This window comes from Panicum virgatum, chromosome 6N (genome assembly GCF_016808335.1).
Source record: "Panicum virgatum strain AP13 chromosome 6N, P.virgatum_v5, whole genome shotgun sequence".
NCBI lineage: Eukaryota > Viridiplantae > Streptophyta > Magnoliopsida > Poales > Poaceae > Panicum > Panicum virgatum.
In genome coordinates this window covers 17232986-17254858 of record NC_053150.1, presented here as the reverse complement: position 1 = coordinate 17254858, position 21873 = coordinate 17232986, and the positions used below count along the sequence as shown (strand labels likewise).

General features: G+C 46.9%; 1 protein-coding gene across 1 annotated transcript; it reads right to left on the bottom strand.

Annotated features, from left to right (window-relative positions):
* Positions 1-375: 375 nt before the first annotated feature.
* Positions 376-3082, bottom strand: LOC120679728 (G-type lectin S-receptor-like serine/threonine-protein kinase At2g19130). Its single transcript, XM_039961383.1, has 2 exons — positions 2943-3082; positions 376-1596 (listed from the first exon to the last, which is right to left on the bottom strand). Exons 1-2 carry the CDS (start codon positions 2947-2949, stop codon positions 647-649), a joined length of 957 nt encoding a protein of 318 aa, XP_039817317.1. The 5' UTR covers positions 2950-3082; the 3' UTR covers positions 376-646.
* Between the last annotated feature and the right edge of the window lie 18791 nt (positions 3083-21873).

Here is a 21873-nt window from a genome sequence, read left to right as displayed (position 1 = left end):
ATGGTTAATGCATTTAATCCAGATTAATTCTGATGGTTCTGGCACAATGGCCTTGGTCATGGTCCCGTCCCCTCCACCGACGTCCAGCAGTGACCTCACACACGCGAACGCCTCGCTGCAGTCGACGTCGCGCACGACGATCTCCACCACGAAGCGGCTGTCAGATGCCACCCCCTCGTTGAAACGCATGCCGAACTCGGCGTTGCGGCCCGCGACGCCCCAGAAGTCGGCACCGTGCTCCATCATGAACGGCTACTCTGCTAATGTTTACATGGGTCTAAAGATCTTCGAAGCTAACAATCTGAAGTGCTAAACAATGGAGCCCACACCAACTCACATTATTTTCTGGTCCTTATATAACAAACAGAGATACGATTACAGACATTATTTTCTGGCGTTTATATGTATAACAAACAGAGATAGTAAGATTACAGGACTCCAATGCACAACTAACCACTAACCGTATTCTTAAGCTACCACCTGCACGAACTGCCACCATCACCGTCCATGATCCGCATGAATCGGTAATCTCTGGACGTGCATAGGAGTACTATATGGCTCCAAGAACCATGATTATTCATAACAGGATCTAAGCACACAAACATATCCATGGATACTTTAGCACAAACATTTGGCTAAAAGAGGACTAGGAGCAAGTGGAACTTGAGCTTCCAGCAATAGCTTGAAGTAGTCTAGGCATTGGAGGAATGTTAATTTCACGTAGACCCTCGAAGATCTGAACCACCTCGACCATAGTTGGCCGATCAAACTCATTATCTTGAATGCACCAACATGCAACCTTGCAAACTATTTCAACTTCCTTCAAATTCACATTGTCATGTAATCTATGATCCAGCAAGCTCCTAACATCTCCCTCAAGAATCTTCTGTGCAACATGCACAGGGTAATAGACATCATGATTGTTACCGCAAGAACATGGAACGCAAGAATTCCGCCTTCCAGACATAATTTCCAATAGAACCATCCCATAGGCATAAACATCAACCTTTGGTGTAATAGCCACACCACTGATCCATTCAGGCGCAAGGTACCCTATAGTTCCTCTCATTGAAGTTAGGACTCGGCTAAAATCTCTTCCCAAAAACTTGGCCATCCCAAAATCTGCAATTTTCGGGACAAATGAATCTCCAAGGAGAATGTTCTCTGGTTTGATATCGCAATGTATTACGCAAGCTCGACAGCTCTCATGCAAGTAGGCCAATCCTCGGGCAACTCCCCAGGCTATTTGATATCTTGTACTCCATTCTAATAATGCAGCATGGCTATGAAATAGATGGATATCAAGGGAGCCATTTGGCATGTGTTCATAAACAAGCAACCTTCTAGCACCCTCACAACAGAAACCAACTAATTTGACTAAATTTATATGTTGGATGATTCCAATAGAGCTCACTTCAGCTCTGAATTGCTTCTCCCCTTGACAAGCATGATCAAGTCTCTTCACCGCTATGGTAGTCGAGTCATTTAGAAACCCCTTGAATACAGAACCAAACCCACCACCTCCTAGCTTCTCTGAGAATTTTTTAGTCGCACGTTGTAAATCAGTGTATCGAAATACAGTCATGCCATTGCAACCTTGAGCACCATATGATATGTGAATGGAGCTCTCCCTTTTCTTCCTCAAAATTAATGTTAGCATGATGAACACAAACAAACTCAAAGTAGCAACACTGGTACCAGTGGCAAGTCCAATAATAAATCCTCTTTTGTTTTTCTGCAAATTTGGCAAATCTTTAGCAGAAAGGCGAAGATAAAGTGTTTCTCCATTTGAACTACACTGTATTTGCCTTATGTTAAGAAGTTCTTCATGCCAATTTGAGCATATACCATTGCTGAAGGAGTATGCAGTGCAAGAGCAATTGTCTAGGCAAGCTTGAGCACATTCACTTATGTTTTGGGGAGCTACTATTTTGTTGGAACTTTGGGACAAACTAACACATGTCATAGCGTAGAACTTGTCTGTGGAACTTGTTGTGTTTCCATTTGCTATGCAACCTAATGGATTTTTTCTCAAGCATCCACCTGTTCGATCATCCAACTCCCAATCCTCGGGGGATCTTATGGTGAAGCCCTTTAAACAATTGCAATGAGGAGGTACATCATCATTGCAAACACTGAAAGGTCCACAAGCTGCATACACATCACAACGAGCTTTGGGATAGGCGTTGACTGGCGACCAATCTTGTGAGCCGTCGATCCACACGAATGTCACCAATTGGCCAGTGACATGCAAATGTTGATACACCACATATGACGACTCATTTAGTAATGAATATGTGAAGTATTTCTGATGGGAGTTATTGACGAATGACATGTTAGCAACAGGTTGTTTTATACTCTCTGGAAAAGAGGGGAAGTATTGGCCATTCCACACCCCGCTGGACCAATATGGTACAGACGAGTTCGATGCTGTAAGGACAACCTGGTCAACACCACTGGGGTCCAACTCCAGGTGGTATCGGCCAGAAGCTGGGCTGACAGAGTTTTTCCTGGAAACTAAACGGTTATTTAGACCGGTGGCCTCGTCCCATCCAATCTTTGCCCCGATGAAGAATGTATCTGCTAGGTGGTCAAAACTTTGCCACAAAACAATTGATGGGTTTGAGCTGTTGCATAGGACAAGGTTTCCGCTATTAAGGAGAACGGCAACTGTATCGTTTGATTTAGAAGCAAACTTATTGTTTCTTGTCATGTTGCCATGGCTGGACCATATAACAGAGCTGGTAGATCGGTTTAAGACAACAAGGCTACCATCATGGTAGATCTCGAGCTCCAGTGAGGTTGGGCTCTTAATTGGCTTATCCCTGTTTGCTACCCATGCTTGAGTAAATTTAGGGACACCATAAAACCATATGCCAAGGTACCAGTTGCTACTCTTCTGGGAGGAACTGACGCCAATCTCAAAGAAGCCAAGTGCGTACCTGCCATTTTTAGAGACGAGCTTATCGTGGACGGTGAGTGCTTGACCAGGTGCAATGGTGTCCGTCACCCCATAACTTCGGGGGATGCTTAAGGAGATCAGTAGTACAATGACGATGAGAATATAAAGCATGGTGCGTTGCAGAGTAATTTTTTCTTTTTGGCCGGAAGGGAGATCTTATTGCATACACGGACCAGGAAGAGTGAGGTGCAGAGTATTCGGCGCTTCGTAGGTGCTGCTTTAATAGTTAGGAAATGAGGCCGAAATGAAATGGTGAAGTCAAGTAGTGCTCCAGGGGGCAAACAGACTGAGAACCACAAATCAGTATATGCTGAGAATACGTCCAAGCGGCGACCAGAGATATTTTGTGTTCAACTGCCACAGATGGCACGGCAATGACTTGTTCAACTGCCATTTATGTCCATCAACTTCGTAGGCACTGGTTCCATTGATGGTTGCCCTAACTGTCATCAGGTGCTCCACACCGCGTTATCGCTGGCCATGTGGAAGATGCTTGTACAAGAAAACCATGGCGTGGAACAATGGTTAAATGAAAGACTATGAATAGCTAGCTATAATGGACAGTCATGTACTGAGCTACCGTTTCTGTAAGCACAACATGCGTGCATTATTATCATGGTTTAATTTATTTTCTCAAAGGATTGAAGCTGCAAAACATTGTATTATTACATAGCAGTTCCGGTCAACAGCCGTCTTTTCTTTTTTCTTCTTGTGGCAATATCTACTTTCTGACCTAGAAAAAGAATCATTTTTTTCTGTGATACAATACAAGGCATGTGTAGCTTCATTATTTCAATATATAGTTTGTTTCAATCCACTGGTTTAATTGTACATCTATTATGTCATGATTATAGTTTTTCCTAGCCATAACAGAAATGAAACATATATGGAACCGGAACATTGAATCAACGGCAAAGGAATTATTTTATTTGTCAACCTGGAGCAGTCCGGCCTTGTTTGGTTGCTTGCTAGCAACCTTAGTGCTAAAAAAAATCTTTCATGCTTGAAGTATTAAATGAAGTCCTTTTATAAAATATTTTCACAAATGAGTGCAGTTTGACACAACGAATCTAATGAGCCTAATTAATTCATGATTTTCTACAGTAATACTATGGTAACTGTCCTCTAATTATAGAATCAAATGCCTCATTAGATTCGTCTTGCGAATTAGCACAAATGTTTTGTAGGTGGTTTTGTAATTCTTTATTTAATACTCGTAATCAGTGATCAAAGTAGCACTAAACATTAGCAAGCACAAACCAAATAAGGCCAGCGTTTTTTTCTTTAGGGAAAGGCCGGCGTTTTTCAGTGACAGGACGTCTCATTGCAGCTTTTTCCGGTTAGGAAATTGTCCAACAGTTTTTCTCCGTTGTCATGCCCATTTTCCGGTCATGGCCTCATGGGTTGAATGTGCCTATATTTTCCAGTCAAGATTTTATCGTTTTCCACCACCAGATAATTCTTGTTTTGGTCATAGTGGAAACGCAACGGAAGCGGGATTTTCTATTCGTCGCGCGCGTGAGTGGCTGCTGAGGCGTCGCAGAAGGGTTGCTAGTCGCTGCTGCGGCCGTAGCATGTCTCTTGGATTTCGTGAATATATTCAAACTAAGAAATTCTCTATTTCGTAAATCAATTATCCAAATCAATTTTTGATTACACCATAGTGATCCTTGTATTGAGATCTTTAAAACTAGATCACACTTGCCTACATTTAAAAATATTTTTGCAATACTTTGTTTTATCTTCAGAACAATACTTGTGGTGAACATTTCTTCTTAGGAACAATATTTTTGAAATATTTTTTTATGTTGTGAAAAATATTATTTGGATTTTGAATTTGGATTGCATGTACTTCGTACTGGACTAGCTTTCTATGATGAGGGCAGCTGCAGTGGCACACGCTACATATAGATGCCCCCAGCTAATTATATTTATCGCGCAAGCCGATGCGAGATGTGCTATCGCAGAAGCAATCCGCGCGGCTCCATCCACATGTACTGTTTCTATCTCTTTCACGTTAGATGCTCTATTTGTCTAGATTGGAACGCATAGTTTTGAATGATTTTCCTTGTTTCAAACCAAGGAGCCCAAATTATGCCTAAAAACATTCTAAAAATATTGCGAACGTGTTTTTATAGGATTGGACTTTTACAAATGTTTTGGAACAAGAATTATTGTTGCATTGTTTGAACAAATTTCCCTGTTTGAAACATTCTGAAATGCTTGGGGACACTTTTTAGAGGTCAGAACTTTTAGGAATATTTTGGAACGATATTTATTGTTAATGAACTTGTGGCAAAGACTACAACTAAAGATTTGAAAAAAATGTTTCAAATAAAAAATTCGAAATAATTTTTAAAGCCGCGCAATCATTTTTTATTTGTGCGCACTATTTTTGCATTTCATACCAACAGAGGAGGACGCGCACACCTGTGGTGGATTTGGATTGCTGCAGCACGCGCCGAGCGATAGCAAATCAACTGGTTTCTGCGGCATGTCCCCAGCAAATCAGCACTCCCTAACATTTTTTGGAAACTTTTTGGTTACCAATTTCTTTGGAACACTCTGAAATGTTCCCGAACAACATTTATCATGTAAATAATTTTTCAGAACACTTTTAAAATGATTCCAAACAAATCTAAATGCTTCGGAACAATTTGAATTGTTTCCAAATGAATTTGAAATGTTTCAAACATTCAGAACATCCTAAAGTGTTTCGGATCATTAATTGGGAACTTTTCGTATAAAAAAGTTTTCAGAAGACTTTTGAAATGATTCCAAAAAAATATAAATGTTTCACAACAATTTGAACTATTTCCAAATATTTTCTGAAATGTTTCAAACATTCGGCACATTCTAAAGTGTGTCGGAACATTTATTGTGCAATTTTCGTGTAATCAATTCTTCATAACATGATTCCAAACAAATTTGAATATTTCGGAACATTATGAAATGTTCCAAGATTTTGAAAAATCTGAACAAATGTTTTCAAACATTCGGAAGATTGTAACAACATATATTGTACAGTCTGAAATGTTCCGGAGTAAAATTTATCGTGTAAACAATTTCTCAGAACACTTTTGAATTGATTCCAAACAAATCTAAATGTTTCGGAATAATTTAAACTATTTCCAAACAAATTTTAAATAATTCAAACATTTAGAACATCCTAAGTGTTTCGGAACATTATTGGGAACTTTTCGTGTAAACAATTTTTTAGAAGATTTTTTAAATGATTCCAAACAAATCTAAATGTTTCGGAACAATTTGAACTGTTTCCAAATATTTTTGAAACGTTTCAAACATTTGGAACATTCTAAAGTGTTTCAAAATGTTTATTGGGATTTTTTTTGGGACTTTTGTGTAATCAATTTTTCAAGACATGATTCCAAATAATTCTGAATATTTCATAGCACTATGAAATGTTCCAAGATTTTGAAAAAACTGAACAAATATTTTCAAACATTCGGAAGATTCTAACAACATTTATTGGAAACTTTTCGTGTAAACAATTTTTCAAAACACTTTTGAAATGATTCCAAACAAATCTGAATGCTTGGGAACAATTTGAATTGTTTCCAAACATATTTGAAATGTTTCAAACATTTGAAACATTCTAAAGTGTTTCGGAATATTTATTGGGAACTTTTTTTGGAACTTTCCTGTAACCAATTTTTCAAAACATTAGAAATCATTCCAAATAAATCTGAACATTTCGGAACACTATGAAATATTCCAATATTTTGAACTGTTTCCAAACAAATTTCGGGAACTTTTCATGTAAACAATTTTCAAGAATACTTTGAAGTGTTTCCAACAAATCTTAATGTCTCTAAACACTCTAAAATGTTTACAAACAAATCTGCAATATATTCAAAAAATACAAAACTTTCTGAAGTGTTTAACGACATTTAGAAGATGGTGATCTCTTTGAAAAACATTTTATTTTTCCAGAACACTTTGTGGAAAAAAAACTGAAGCAAAGAGCATAGTCAAACATTTAGAAGCAGACCTATCAACATTTTGTGCCTCCAGTTAGCTTAATGGGCCGGGCCCAGCTTCCACTCGCGCGCGCCGCACCCGCCGGTCCTTCTGCGATGCAATCCTGTGAAATCGCCGCACCCGCCGGTCCTTCTGCGATGCAATCCTGTGAAATCGCTTAAAGCGATAGATAGACGCCCCCACGGAAGCTGGCCACCTGGGGTGCATCACATTTGTTTCCGGTCATAATTTCAGGCCCCGTTTGGATTGTAGGTTTTCCATAGGAATTTTGCAGTTTTCAGTTCCTCAAGAACTAGCTAGGGCCGTTTGGAATAGAGGAAAGGACTCTTCCGTTCCAGAGGAAAGGAATGACTACGTGTACATTTCACAGGAATAAAACACAGCCAGTCGAATCCGAGGGAAAGAATCTTTGCTGCTTCTTCCTCTCCGCAACGATAATTAACAACCAGAAAGCAGCTTGGTTTGTGCTTTTTCTCGTCACAGAGCTGTAGCGTTCGAGAGGAAAGCTTCGTTTGAGCAAGACGGGTAAACGAATGGGGGAAGCAGAAATGGAATCAAGATGCCATTTAAGCACCAAAAAATTATCTGAGCTATTCCACATATCCATACTCCAAATCTACCAAAATTAGAAACAGAAAAAAAAAAAGAAGAAACACAACCCTGTCTCTTGATTTGGGACCTGGGAGGGGGGCGGGGGGCGGGTGAGCTAACTTTTGTCTGCAAGAACTGTAGCATCCTCCAGCGTGCTCCAGAGAGCTAAGTTCTCTCCACTTAATGTGTAATGTCCCGATCTTCCTCAAGGATAATGGAAGCACTATGGCCCTGTTTGTTTCCGCTTATAAGCGGATTCTCGGTGGAGAAAAGCGAAAAGCCCACCCAAATGCCACGCTTTTTTTTCGCTTATAGCAAACGCCGCTTATGTGGGAATCTCTAATACAACGTAAACTCGATTCTTCCCATCGTGTCTCCAACGTCGCACACGGGAGAAGCAGCCCGCTTTTCCTCCCGATACCCCTCCCCCTCCCGTTACCCCTGTCCTCCCGATACCCCCAGTGCACCGTTGCCGCCCCTATCGCCGCTGCCCCTCTCCTGCGCCGGCGGCCATCTGCTGTGCCGCCGCCCTGGGCTCCAGGCATCCTCCTCCCTACCTCCGGCGACCCGATCCCGAGATCCACCGTCGACCTGCTCCCGAGATCCGCCGCCTCCCGACTGCTGGCACCCCCTTCGGCGCTGCGCGGTGGGCCCTGCGCCGCCAGCCCCCTTCTGCGGCGCCCTAGGGGAGACGCGGCCCCTGTCGCGCGTGGACCAGCAGCCGCCCCGGAGCCGCCGCCATGGCACCACTGCGCCGCCGCCCCGCCCTCCCTCCCTGCTGCTGTCGCGCCGCCCGGCCGCCCCTGCTGCTGTGCCACTGCCCTCCCTCCCCTGCTGTCATGCCGCCGCCCGCCTCCCTTGCTGTTGCACCGCGGTCCGCCCACCCTTGCTGCCGCGCCGCCGCCCTCTCCTGCTACCGCCGCGTCGGGGATGAGCCACGGGAAGAAGGTTGAAGAAGAGATAAGGATGATAGAGTAGAAAAAAAATACTACAAGAAACCATTTATTCCATGACGGAAAAAATTCGTCATAGATCGTTGAAAATTTGTCATAAAATTTTATTTGTGACGTTTTCGAGCAGCGTCATGTATTGAGCGTCACAGATTAAATCGGATGACGTTTTCTTCAAAATCGTCACATATCAGCACAATCTATGACGTTTGTTTATCGCCATAAAACAATCTTAGGCCCGTGCATCCAAGCGCAGGCCCATCATTCATGATGAAATTAAACGTCACGGATGTATGCCATGTGGCGGCCAGCATGGCTAGTGATATGGATAGTGATGATGATGTGGCTGGTGACGTGGACCACGACGGCCCATTGATTAGCAGGCCCATTTTTTGAACTGGGCCAGTCAATTGTGCTATTTTTTGACCCACTATCAAATGAAAGCCTACCAAACAGGCCAATAAAAATTGAGCCCATCAATTCAATCCAATTTCTCATACCATACACCAGAGTGATCATTACACCTTAGAATATATACCAAATTTTAGCAGCAAAAAAAAATACAATCTCAGGTTTACACTGAAATGAGATACAGTAGCCTAGAATACACACCAAGAGGACCTACAGCACCAAAAATCCAAGCATTTGATACATTTAGCAGTTTGATTCCAGAAGCAAAAGGAGCAAATGTTCCAGAGCACCAACAGGACCTGCAACATCAACAATAGATCCCATAGGTTTTCACGCTCAACTTGCTTCTTCATCTCCTCACTGATCCTCCCCAGTGCTCTGTTTCCTAACAAAAAAATATTAAGAAGCTGATATGAATCGTTCTTTTATAAATTCTACTGTACAAGTGGCATCCTAATTTTACATTGGCAAGGATAAGATCAAATCAGAAATAGACAAATGAAGTAGAGGAACTATGAAGCATAATTTTCAACTTAGGAATACAGAAATAGACAACGTGATGAGATCTTTTCAATAGCATAGATTTACAATGTCATAACTCCTGATCACTTTCAAGTTTCAACCATAAAGCAAACAAATATGCAGATAAGAAAGGACTGATCATCTGCACAACCATAAAGCAAAGTAACCAGCAGCTACTTTGTCTCCAAGGCCATTTCATCTAACAGATTACCTTCATGGACACAGATGCATGGAGAGCTACACCACGCCAATGCAATACTGGGTTAGGCAACAATTTGATTCAAAACTAGAACAATGCTGAATAAAAACGAAGAGGCCAAGTTGATCCATCAATCAACCCAGCAGCACACGACAAATGAGATGGATGCCAAGTTATATATAAAATTAGTTTCAGTCTATGCTAAAAAGAAGCCTGAGAAAATTAGTTTCAGTACATGATATTAGCAACTAAGACATGAATGTTCAGGTAGTTAACTCAAATGGAAGTGTGCTAAAAAGAAGCCTGAGAAAATTAAGCCATCAATATCAGTACCTAGAAAAATGAGTATTCTTCCGCTCGTCAGATTTCCCCTACGAATCCTTTCTATCTCATGTTTCTCCTCTATCACCTCTCCAGATCTCGCAAGCAAATAGATTGAACATATTAATAGGGGACACAATTGCACAAGCACATTGCAGATCTATAGTGCATAGCAGAGAAGTTGGTTTAGATTTGTAGGTCTGATAGATTCAGTTAGTCATCTCAACTAATATATGGCATGCAAATCATTGGAACAAAGATGCAGCCACGCTAGCCACTAAGATCCATTTTTATATGAACCGAACATCATCAAAGGGAATAAACTCACACGATGACAGATGAGGAAGCAAACATAGACATCGAACATCAAAGCCACCTACAGAATCGAAACAAGATTGGATAGATCAGGCAACAAAGCTGCAGCAGGATTGGAAAGATTCAAGAGGGAAGAAACAACCTGACGAGATTGGGGGCGCCGCGACCTCGCTGGAATGGAGGGAGGGTGCCACCTCGCTTGCGTGTAGTGACAAGCGTGGCTTCCACCGAGGGTAGTGGCACCCGGGGAGGTAGCGACGACCCGGCCCCTTCGCCGCGGGCTCGCCGTCGGCGTCAACCCACCCCTCGTCGGTGACTTCTCTTTGAGGCACGGATCTAGTCCCAGAGGAGGAGGAGGAGGCGGCGGCCGGGCTGCGCGTGCGGGGGAGGAGACGGGGGCAGCGAGCACCGGCCGGATGCACGACCGGCTAGCAGCGGCCTGCTTGCGCACTCAGAGGAGGAGGCGGCGGATCCACGGCCAGGATGACCAGGCACCCTAGCCCGAGCGCCCTCGCTGCCTTGTCTGGCTCGGGAGCTGCGCGGCGTCGCGCGGATGCAGAGGAGCACGGGCGCAGGGGGGATCTGTGGAGGCCACCGGGAGGGGGGCGGGGCGGGGCGGGGCGGGGCGGGGGAGGAACCGGAGGTGCTAGGGTTTCTGAGAGCGTTTTAATAACATGGGGATGCGATGAGATCCATCCGATCGGCGATAGACAGTCAGTAATAGTTGGACTATTGGGGCTCAAATGGGCCTAGTTTCATTTCTTCCCTGCTTAATGTTTTTCTTTTTCCTTTTTATTTTCTTGAACCATTGTAAAGTAATACATAAAAATAATTATTTTATGCATACCAGTATATTTTTTAATATATAGTAGACTCTATATAAGTTTTCTTATACAAGCTTCAACAATTTTATAACTCATTTACTATTTTTAATAGTTTAAATGAATTTCTGCGAGTTTATTGAAAATAATTATGGATTGAACTATATGTATCTCAAATAATATCTAACAAATCCTTCAAAAATATATTTTAAGTATTTATGTTCTATTATAGCTCATATCGCAAAAATAGATAAAAATTTCAGTTGTTTACGAGGGATAAGTCAAACTTCTATTTGCAACCTTATTATAAGATAATGATAATAATATCTAAACCTTCTCTGAAAATTCTATAATTTGTCGTAGAATCATTTTGTGAATGTATAATTCTGACATAAAAGTTTCATAAGATTTTATGATATTTGAAGTATACATAGTTCATAATGGATACATCTCTCACATACTATCATGTAATTCAAGTCAAAACTTTGAGTTTTGTGAAACTTGTTATACTTTCGAACTCGTATGCATCTCAAATTTGGACAAAACTCTATTTTCACCATAAAATTAGAAAATATGAGGTTATATTACGAATTATTATGCTAAAAACATATTTTCTATTTTCAATTTAGGTGGAAGAAAACAAGCCATATAAAAAAGATCCAAGAAATAGTAATTAACATACAAACAAATGCCATTAACTGAAAGATCATAATTTTAGAAAAAAATAGAAAAAAGAACCATCAAATTTGGAGTTCCTATGAGTAAGAAATACCAATTATAAAATTTAATTCTAGATCAAAAGGAAAAATAGGAATCACACATCTGTTCTTCATTACAGGACCAAATTAACAAAAAAAATATATATATAATAGTTTTGTTACCCATCGGTTAAACGAAGTCCTGGCGCACTGGTATGGTTCCCTTGTCTTATCTCCACGACCCGAGTTCGAATCCTTGTTACGCATCTCTTTTTTTCTCCGAAACCACGAGATATCTATATAAATATAGTGATACTACTCATTGAAACAGCTGCAGCTGTAGAGCTGTTTGTATAGGTGTGTGTGTCTTTTGCTGAACACCAGGGTTCGATTCCCGTTAGCCTCAAGTTTTTTTTTATTTTTCCAAATTGAAGAGCACTAACACATGAAGTTGTAGAATAGTTGTATGGCGTTGTAGTCTGGTCTTAGAGACCAAGGTTCAAACGCCATATCCTCTCATTTTTCCAATTTTTTTATCATTATTTTTTTTGGTGAGTGGCTATTTGGTTTGTTATCATCAATTTACTCTCTTAATCACATATTGGTTTTTTTATCCTCTCATAATCCCTGTGCGAGGCCTTTTTTCTTTTTGTATTTTTGTTTTCTCACCTTGTGATGCCTTTTTTATTTTTCTTTTTGTATTTTTGTTTTCTCACCTTGTGCTATGACAATAATTCTAGATTTATTAATTGCGACGGATTTGCTAAAACATCACAGGTTTTGGGCTCGTTCAGGATGAAATCAATAAACTGTCACTGTGTTATGGGCCTTATATCCATAGTTGGAGATCCGTGACGATATCTGAAAACGTTACGAAAATTTTGTTAAAAATCATCACAGATTAAATGGTTTCTTGTAGTGAAAATAGAAAGAGAATTGATAAAGATTAGTAGAAAAAAAGATAGGAACATTATATTTAACTTTAAAATATATTTTCATTTCAAAAAAATTTAAAATATATTTGATATTATTGTAATATAATTATCTAGTCAAGATACTGAAAAAATATAAGAATTATTGAATTCTGCTGGTATTCAGAAAAAATGAGATATCATCAGCCTCAAGGGCATTTCAGACATTTTACCACTCAACTCAGAGAATCGGGTCAAAATAATTAGGATTGACAAACACCCTGCTTATTCGGACAGCCGATTCTCCAGACAACTGGCTTATCTCAGAATCCTGATTCTCAGAAAAAACGAGATCCAAAAAAGCGGAAACAAATAGGGCCACAGTTGCTCAGCAGTGAACACTACAGCAAATAGTAGTCCAAAGTAGCGAGGCAGTTAGGGTGCATGCCCTACAGGCACACAACACTCAGGAAAACAGTCGACAGCAGACTAAAACTCTTATTAAAGCTCCAGCTCTTAGGCTACGAAAGCACAGTCAGGGTAAGCAGCATGTCAGCAATTGACAATTTGATCCTTGGCGCTAGGTTATCTATGTTCGTCCGGCCTGGCTCCACCACTGAAGAGGAGTACACGGACTACAAAACAACCAGCTGACGCACATAATCACACTCTCAAAATAGCGCGATAGATGCTTCATTGATCTAACTGTTCTGATCGATCAGGCGCTAATAATCACACTCACCTTCATGTCCTTGTTATTGAAATTTTTTTGCCCACATCCATTTCATCGATATGATGAACAGAGGTTCGTATGCAATAGTACGGGTGCGTTCATGATCAGTAGTAAAACACACACCAAACATTTATTCATTCTCGATCAACTGGTAAAAAAATGCCAGAAAACATGGCTTTTTAAAGCCTAGATGCCAAAAGGGTTGCTCCTGTGTCACGCATGGGAATAAATATGAGCTGCCTGAAATGATGTCGGACCTCATTCCACTAAGATTTCAATTTTGCCCGAAAATTCTTATTCCGTTTCTATCTATGTCCATTATCCTAACAGCAGAAAATTAAAGTCGCATCACTGCACTGTTTTTCTCCCCTCTTTAGTGGAGTATGAATTTTTTTAAAGGCAGTGGAGTATGATTTGCTTCCAGAGATGAGCTAAAGTTTTCAGCAGTACACGGGTCAGGAATGACAGCAGGCACCGCTAGAAAAGAGTCTATCAACACCGGTTGGTAAGAGCCTTAAGTACTGGTTTTATATTTTTTTCACGAGAAATATGCGTGCATGCGGTGGTCAGGATTCGAGAGCACAACCGCTTGCCTTGCGTGTAGCTCCATTGCTATCTCACCTATACAGCAGTTGTGACTGAAAGGGAGATATTTTTCATTTGAGCACCTTTAGATATCAGGTGGTAGTACTGGGTGGTTTTGGCTTGTTTTGTAGTAGTGAGGTGTTGGAGAATGTTAATTTCGATGGATATGGTATGAGTTCTATGTAATTATTTCCTCCGTTCTTACATGACACTTAAACCAAGCTAATTATTAGTTTAAAAAAATTATAGCTATCTTGTCCTAATCACCATAGGTAAGAATTGAGGGAGTATATGATTTTGATCAGTGGCAGATCTAGGATGTAAATATAGGATGTTCATTTTCCCTTTCTTTTCCTCCTCTCGATTTGGGCTTGCGCAAAGACCCATGTTAGCCCAGAACGCCGGAAACGCTTGCTCTCTGCTCACCTCGACCTCGTTCTGGGCTTGCGCAAAAACTGCGCACCTTTTAAAACGGACGGACAACGGAGTAATTCTCTGTGGTGTATTTTGGATATATTCAGAAACGGGTAGGACTAAATCTTTGTCAACAAAATTTTAGTATTGCTGTGCTTGATAGTGTTTCATAGATGCATTAGAACAAAAAAAATTTGTCAAATTTGTGCTTGAACGACCATATCGGAACTTGGTTTGAAGCTTGAATGGTTCTCGTGATCTAGTGATTCTAAGGTCAGTCTCAATGGGAAGTGTCACAGTAGTGTCATGAGCATTAAATTTGCTAAAATGGTAAAATTTTTATGAAGAGAGAGAATAGAAAGTGTCATGGAATACGAGAGGAGTGTCATCACCATGACACTTTTTCGGCTCGATTACCTAGTTTATGGTCTGGTAACTGTGTCGATGACGCTCCCACTGAGACTGGCCTGATGGGCTTGTCGTATTTTTCTTTATGCCCCTGGCCAAAGAATGATCAACAACGTGTCACTATTTCAGTAGCGAAAACTCTTTTATTTCTGGAACGTGGCAGCGAGAAGCTGTACAAGCAAGTCACAGGTGTCCCTTTCAGCGGTGTCGGTCGAGGTTTCTCCCGACCAACAAGTGGCGACCGGAATCCACGCCGCCGGTGAGTCACGAGGCCCATAACAGCGACGCCATTGATTCCACCGCGCGGTGACTCAAACCAGTCGGCGCGCCGGAGACGAAGACGGAACCACACAAGCGACGGTGACGGACGTGGTTATCCGGCGATTACTCATTCCGGATTAGCATGGAGTCTGCCGCCACGCAAGCGGCGGCGCCGCACCGCGCTGTGTCGTGTCGTGTTGCCAGATCAATCAATGAGAATGAGACGAGCAAACTCTAGGTTGCCCCGCCACCGCCGCCGTCGCCATCGTAGCATGCCTAATAACGAACTCGGCGCCCGGCATGGGCGCCGCGCTCGCACGCAGGTAGGCCGTAGGCGTCGTGCTTCCTGTCACGGGCGCCGCGCGCGGCGGCGAGCGGAGGAGGAGGCGGTGGTTGACGCGTTTTGTCTGGGCGGCCGGCTGTCGCAGTCGTCGCTCGGGGCCGAGCTCTCTTTCGGGCGCCGCGCGGCCGTACGTGGATGCGGCAGGGAGCCGGTGCCGGGTACGTATCAGGTGGATGGACGCCGGACGGGTGCTGCGTACCGCCAGCCAGAGGACGATAAGGCCGCCGGCGCCGGTGTGGCTGGCAGCGGCCGTTGGCCGGCGCCCACCGCTGCTCCCCTGCGCGCCCACGTGTCAGCCGCCGGCGTGGCAAGCAGCAGCTGAAATTGTGGGGGCTGGGTACTACTCCAGCAGGGCCGGGGCAAAGCACGAGGGCAGGACTGGAATCAACCGTGTCGAATCTGGACAGGTTACCTCCCTTTCCGCCGAACCCGCGAACGGCCGCGTTGAGTAGCGCCCCGCAGTGTGGTGTAGGAAGAGACGGGCCGCCGCCTTTTTCCTCTACTGTGGTGATGCTTGCTTCAAATGATTATCAGATTGATTAAAATCTACTACTCTTTGGGTTTGTCCCCGAGCTTCACGGTAAAAGGAGGGACGCGTGTCGTTTCAGCTGAGCTTTGGCTACTTTGCAAAAAAACCCTCATATTTTCTATAAATTTCAAATAAATCTACCTCACCCGGATAGCACAGTAACCACGTTTGTATATTTTTCACTTAAAACCTCATACTTATATTTATTTTGATACAAATAAGGTAAAAATAGATAATGTTATCATGTTTGCAAACACAACCCCGAGGCATTTTTCGTTTACCCCATCCCTCAGCCCCGAACCCTAGCCCGCTCACTCTCCTCCCCGCGCCCTCTCCCTCCCGCTCCTACTCCCCGCCGCCGCCCTCTCTCTCCCTCCCGGCCAGCACCTCCCCTCCCCTTCTCCCTCTGTCGGCCTCCGTTGCCCCTCCCCGCGTGGTGCTCCAACTGCTCTCCACCACTGCCACCCGCTCCCGCGAGATCAAGGACCGGCGCGGGACGTGGCTCTGAGGGAGAAGAGGCAATCTTGGCAAGATCCGCGCCGGCCTGGATGGAGACCGAACGTTACCTCTAGGCTCGCGCCGCGACGCCGCCACGCTGTGTGCCCGTGCTAAGCGACTCCAGCGCGAGGCCGCTGTCGGTGTCCTAACCCGGCGGGCCGGACCCAACTAGTGATGCTGCTGCGTGTTTCTCGTCCCAAATATTGATGCAAGAGGCAATACAGTAACACACGGGTTTATCCTGTTTCCGGCCGTGGGGCCGTACATCCAGCAAAGGGGTATGCAAGAGCACTGTACTATCTTGCACCGGGGGTGCCTGTAGTAGGGGGTACAAGCGAGGCGAGAGAGGAAGGGAAGCTCCCAAGTCTTCTGCTAGAGGAGGAGTTGATTGAGGCGAGTGCCAATATCAGGGCTCAGAAGAGCGTATGTGCTCTGTAAGTAGTGCTGAGCGTTGTGTTCTACCGAATGGGCCGACCCCCTTAAGGGAAAGCTTGCCTCCTCCTTTTATAGACACAAGGAGGGACGGTGTACGTGCACAGGGGATCGTGGAAGTCGTCGTCTTCTCCCCGAATCGCGAGGGTGCAGTGGTCGAGCACTGTGGGAAGTACACTGTGGGGTATGGCGCTGGGCGTGGCAGTCGTCCTGGGCATCGTCCTTGGTCTTGCGGAGATCGCGCTGGCATCCTAGCGGCTCCAGCAGGCGGCGCGGTCGTTGCTGTGGGGGGTACCGTCCTCCAGGCGTGGTGTGGCGGCGTTCCGAGGGTCCTACAGGCCAGGGTCTTGTCCTGGTCAAGGCCGGATCCGCTTCCGAGGGTCGTGCCCATGCCGTTCGAGGGCTCCGCGGAAGGGAAAGTACGAAGGAGGTATGGGGAGTTGGTATTATAGTAGCTGGAGCAGTGCCGAGCACGTCTTGCACTGCGTCGCAGGTTCCCACAGTGTCGCCACAGCGTCCGGAATGGAGGAACAGTGACCAGAGTTGGCGGACGAGACTCCGGTCACAGCCACTGTAGGGAATGGCGGCCCGGTTGCCAAACACGTGTTTGCATTTTTAGGGCAATTTTAGTCCCCTGATTAGGGTGCCCCTAATCATGGCACCCGACAGTAGCCCCCGAGGATTTGGTCGAGTCAGGGGATTCGGCCAAAGGATATTTCGGCAATTTTATCCCTTGATGTGATCGATCGGCGTTGCGCTCCCGCCAGGCGCATCCGGGTGCTGGCCTGGCGGATGCGACAACTCGACGGTCGGGGCAGTGCGCCTGCAGAAAAAGTACTCCGAGGCGCGCACCCCTTCTTGTTTTGTTCAGGGGACGAGACGCGTTAGCGTGCTGAGCAGGCCAGGGTCGTGATGGTGCTTGCTGCTCTGCAGCTGGTGCTATTGCTGCGCTGTCCCGTGCTCAGGGTCTCAACCCTGCTTTCCCTAGTCGCCTTGTGACGCGCCATTCGAGGGTAGTCGGCCAGCACCGATGCTGCGCTGCTCAGCGTCCAGGGGCTCGGCTTTGCGTTATTTAGTCACGTCTCGGCACAGTAACGAAGGGCATCTTTCACTCGTGGGGTGCCACACCGTCACAGGAGGTCTAAACCTTCCCCCTGTGACAGGCTTAAGGCTTGGCACCCGATGCAGCTATTAAATAGGGGGTCATGGGGCTTCCTTTCCTCTCCAACTTCCCCGCTCTTACTTCTAACTTCGCCTAAGTCTCGTAATGTGTCCCTTTGCCTTTCCCGGCCATTCCCCGGACTGGGTGGCCTGGTTTCTTTAGGCTCTGATGCTAGAAGAATGATTGCGAGCGGCGGGGGAGAGCTGGAGAGGACGTGCTCACCGTCCCTCAACTTCAGTGGGATTAGCAAAAGAATATTGGGCCTGTGGGGTCCTGCTTCTACGATGTCCCTCAGCCTGAAGGGGTGTTGAGACGCCTGACCATGGCGTCGGCGCCATGTTTGGTGGCCGTTCTTCGCATTGTCCCCCATGGCGACAACGTCGCTCTTGGGGAGATGGTGCAGAGGGTGCTGCCCGCCAGCTTGACCCCCCGCAAGGTCTTCGGTGGAGGAGATGCTAGAAGAAAGCTTGCGAGGAGGGCATTCCGCCAGACCCGTGCAGTCTAGGGGCTGCTCCTCGCAATCCCGAGCAGCCTGGTCATCATGTTGGCTAAGGACTCGGTGCTCTTCATCGGCGCTCGCTCCTCCCCAAAATAGGGAAAATTGCCACGCAAGTGGCAATGCGTTTGTACTTTTCGACGGCTTCGAGCCGGTAACCCTTTGTAATCTTTGTTTGTAAAGAGCAATGAAGTCTGTTTCTCCTTCGCGGAGAGGATGACCGAGGGTGTAAAGGTGTGCATCAGCCCTGCAGAGGCTTAACCCTTCGAGGGTGTGGCTCGAGTACTGACCGCGGCGGCCTTAGTTTGCCCGGCGAGGGCACAACGGTGCTCCGGGGAGCATTGTTGGAGGAGTTTGATCCAGAGTCGGGGTTTGTCGCTGGAGAAGCAGTGAGGTGGCCACTCTGAGTTGTCTATGCAGATCATAGTCGTCTCGAGTACCATGGTGCCGCTGCTGGGCATGTCGACGTCGTGCTGCTGAGGGCGTTCGAGCAAGCCTGCAGAGGATTTTGGTCCTCGAATGTGTGAAGTTTCCTCCGTGGGGGCATGCCTGTGCACCCGCGGGTGTAGCCCCCGAGGTCTTGGAGGAGTTTTTGCACTCGTCCAAGGGCTATATGCGTCGCCTGCTTGGTTGCTTTACTGGGGTGGCCGTCCATGGTCTTTTTCAGCCAACATCGGCATTCCTTTCAGCCATCCTCGGCGTTTTTTGTGCTGGCGTAGCGACTCAGAGTCATGCTGAACCATCTGGCAGGCGCGCGTTAAGAGTGGGGGTTTTGGTTAAACACGTGGAACTTCATAATCGACGGTTGTCAATCCATTCAATGGTGCGGCCTGAGCTGCGGTGTGCGAGGAGCCCCCGAGCCCCGACCTGCATGAAGGCATTCAGGGGACCCTCGACTTTTATTATGACTCTCGTCGCCCTTCTGCAGGGAGGAGGGGTGAAGCACACCATACTACCCATGCCCGGGCCGCGAGCTATGGCTTCTTCAGTGAGCTACTAGCAGGTGGTTCAAGTGGACGTCCGTGCCCCATTCGATAAGGGTCGGCTCGTGGTCCGTGGACACGTCACATAAAGCACTCGCAAAGGTTCGCTAGACGGGGCTCGGACCCGCTCGATAGGGTCCGAGGGCTCAATGCTCTCCCTCGATGGGATCCCCCTGCTAGTCACCCTCGACTGGCCTTGATCACTGTGTAGGATGTCTCGAACTCCGCGTTCGAGGGTAGCTTGTACAGCACATCCATGCAGTCCCTGACTCTGGAGACTTAGGGCGCCTGTTGAACCCTTGACGGGCCAGGCTTCGAACCCCTGATCAGTAAGGCCTCGAAATAAGGTTCCTTCGAGGGTGAAGAGCCCCCGAAAGGAATATTCCGTCACGATTCGCAAACGGCGCGGAGTCGCAGGTCGTACTCGCGGGTCTTTCGCAGGTCGTGGGCGACATGGCCCGGTATGTGCGATGTCGTCGGGCGCACCTTTTCAGGCGGCTGCCTTGGGTAGACGAAGTGGCGTGGGCGGCGGCTGGCGGATGGAATAGTGCTACAGTTGCGCCGCGCCCGTCGGTTACCGCGTCATAATTATTGCCAAGTGCGTGAAAGGGGGACTCCGCTGTCATGGGGCCCAGCCGTTAGCGACAGCAAAATCTACCGCATTCAATGCGGTGGATGCGGGCTGTGGCGGCAAATCCGCCTGTCTTGATGGATTAAAGCAGGGAAGGGGGGATTGTTTGGGCTCACCTGGCCACTTTGCCTTAGTCTCCCCTGCCTTCTCCGCCTCCCCTGCATCCTTAGCCCATAGCCGAGAGGGAGAGGAGGAAAAGGGAGAGAGCGAGAGCGCACTTAAGCCACCATAGGGCTTGCCTTCCCGCATCCCCCAGCGGTTCGAAGCGATGTCGGATGTCCAGGAGCCGTTGTCGTGGGGAAGTCCACCGCCACCACGGCGGTTTTGGAGCAGCTGATCGCCGACAGGCTGCTGCCGGTGAACATCAACTCGGAGCGGCCGATGTGGATTCCCCGCGGCCCGAGGAGACCGAACCGAATCCCCCCGAGGGCTACGTCGTGAGCCTTGTGCGACTCCACGAGCGGGGATTCGGCGTCCCCATCGGCAGGTTCATGCGGGCGCTATGCGAGTACTACGGGGTGGAGCTGCACAACTTCGGCCCCAACTCCATCTCGCAGGCGGCGGTCTTTGTCACTGTCTGCGAGGGGTATCTGGGGATTGAGGCGCACTGGGATCTATGGATCCATTTGTTCCGCGGCGAGCTCTTCATCAAGAACGTGAGGGGCCAGCCAAAGAGGTTCGCCTGCGTCGGCAGTCTGATGCTTCACTTGCGTCCAACCCGGAGGAATTTGTACATCCCCAACAGGATGACGACGAACATTGCCGGGTGGACCCGAGGGTGGTTTTACCTGCGCAACTTCGGCAACTGGCTCCCGGCGTTCACCAACAAGGTGCTCCGGGAGAGGCCGGAGAAGTGGGACTAGTGGCTATCGCCCCCACCGCATCAAGCCAGGCTCGAGGTGCTCACCAACGCATTACGGCATCTGGCGAGGAGGGGGTTGACGGCAGCAGCCGTTATCGCGAACTTTCACCGGCAGAGGGTGATTCCTCTCATGGAGAGGAGCCTACCAATTTTTGACCTCACCCCCGAGGCCCCGGGCTCGGGCTCGAGGACATCGCTCGTGCTGCTCCCCTATGACGTCGCTGCCCGGAGGGCGAAGAACGCGGTGGCGGAGTTCCCCGACAACCCGAACGATCTCTGGGAGATCAAAATGCGCCCCGAAGCGGGGTACCTTTCTGTGGTAAGTTCCAGTTTCAATTCGTTGCCGATTTGTGCTACTCCTCTCCCCACTCCCTGATTCTGACTTGGTTGCATTTCGCAGGGGGTGAGCCGCAGGGGGTGAGCCGCAGGGGCTACACCTCGATGCCTCCGGTCCTGGAGTAATGCGAAGTCAACTGCCTGCACACAGAGGCGGTGAAGAAGCAGAAGGATGCGGCGGAGGCGGCCACCGCCAGGAAGAGGAAGAGGAAGGAAAAGCACGAGAAGGCGTGCAAGATTGCACATGCGGAAGGAAAGCCCCGGCCCGCCATGCCCGAGTCCACCGGGGAGGAGGGGGAGGACTCCTCGGATGCCGAGCTCAACTTCTCGGACGACGACAAGGCGGCGATAGGTGCGGGTTCCCAGTCGGTCTATCGAGGGGCTGGCGATGAGGATGTGCCAGTGACGCTGGGTGAGGCGAGGCTCACATCGGGGTCGTTAGTGGATCCGCCCCTCATAGGGGCGGGGTGGAGGTCGCCCATGCCAGCGGCGGGACG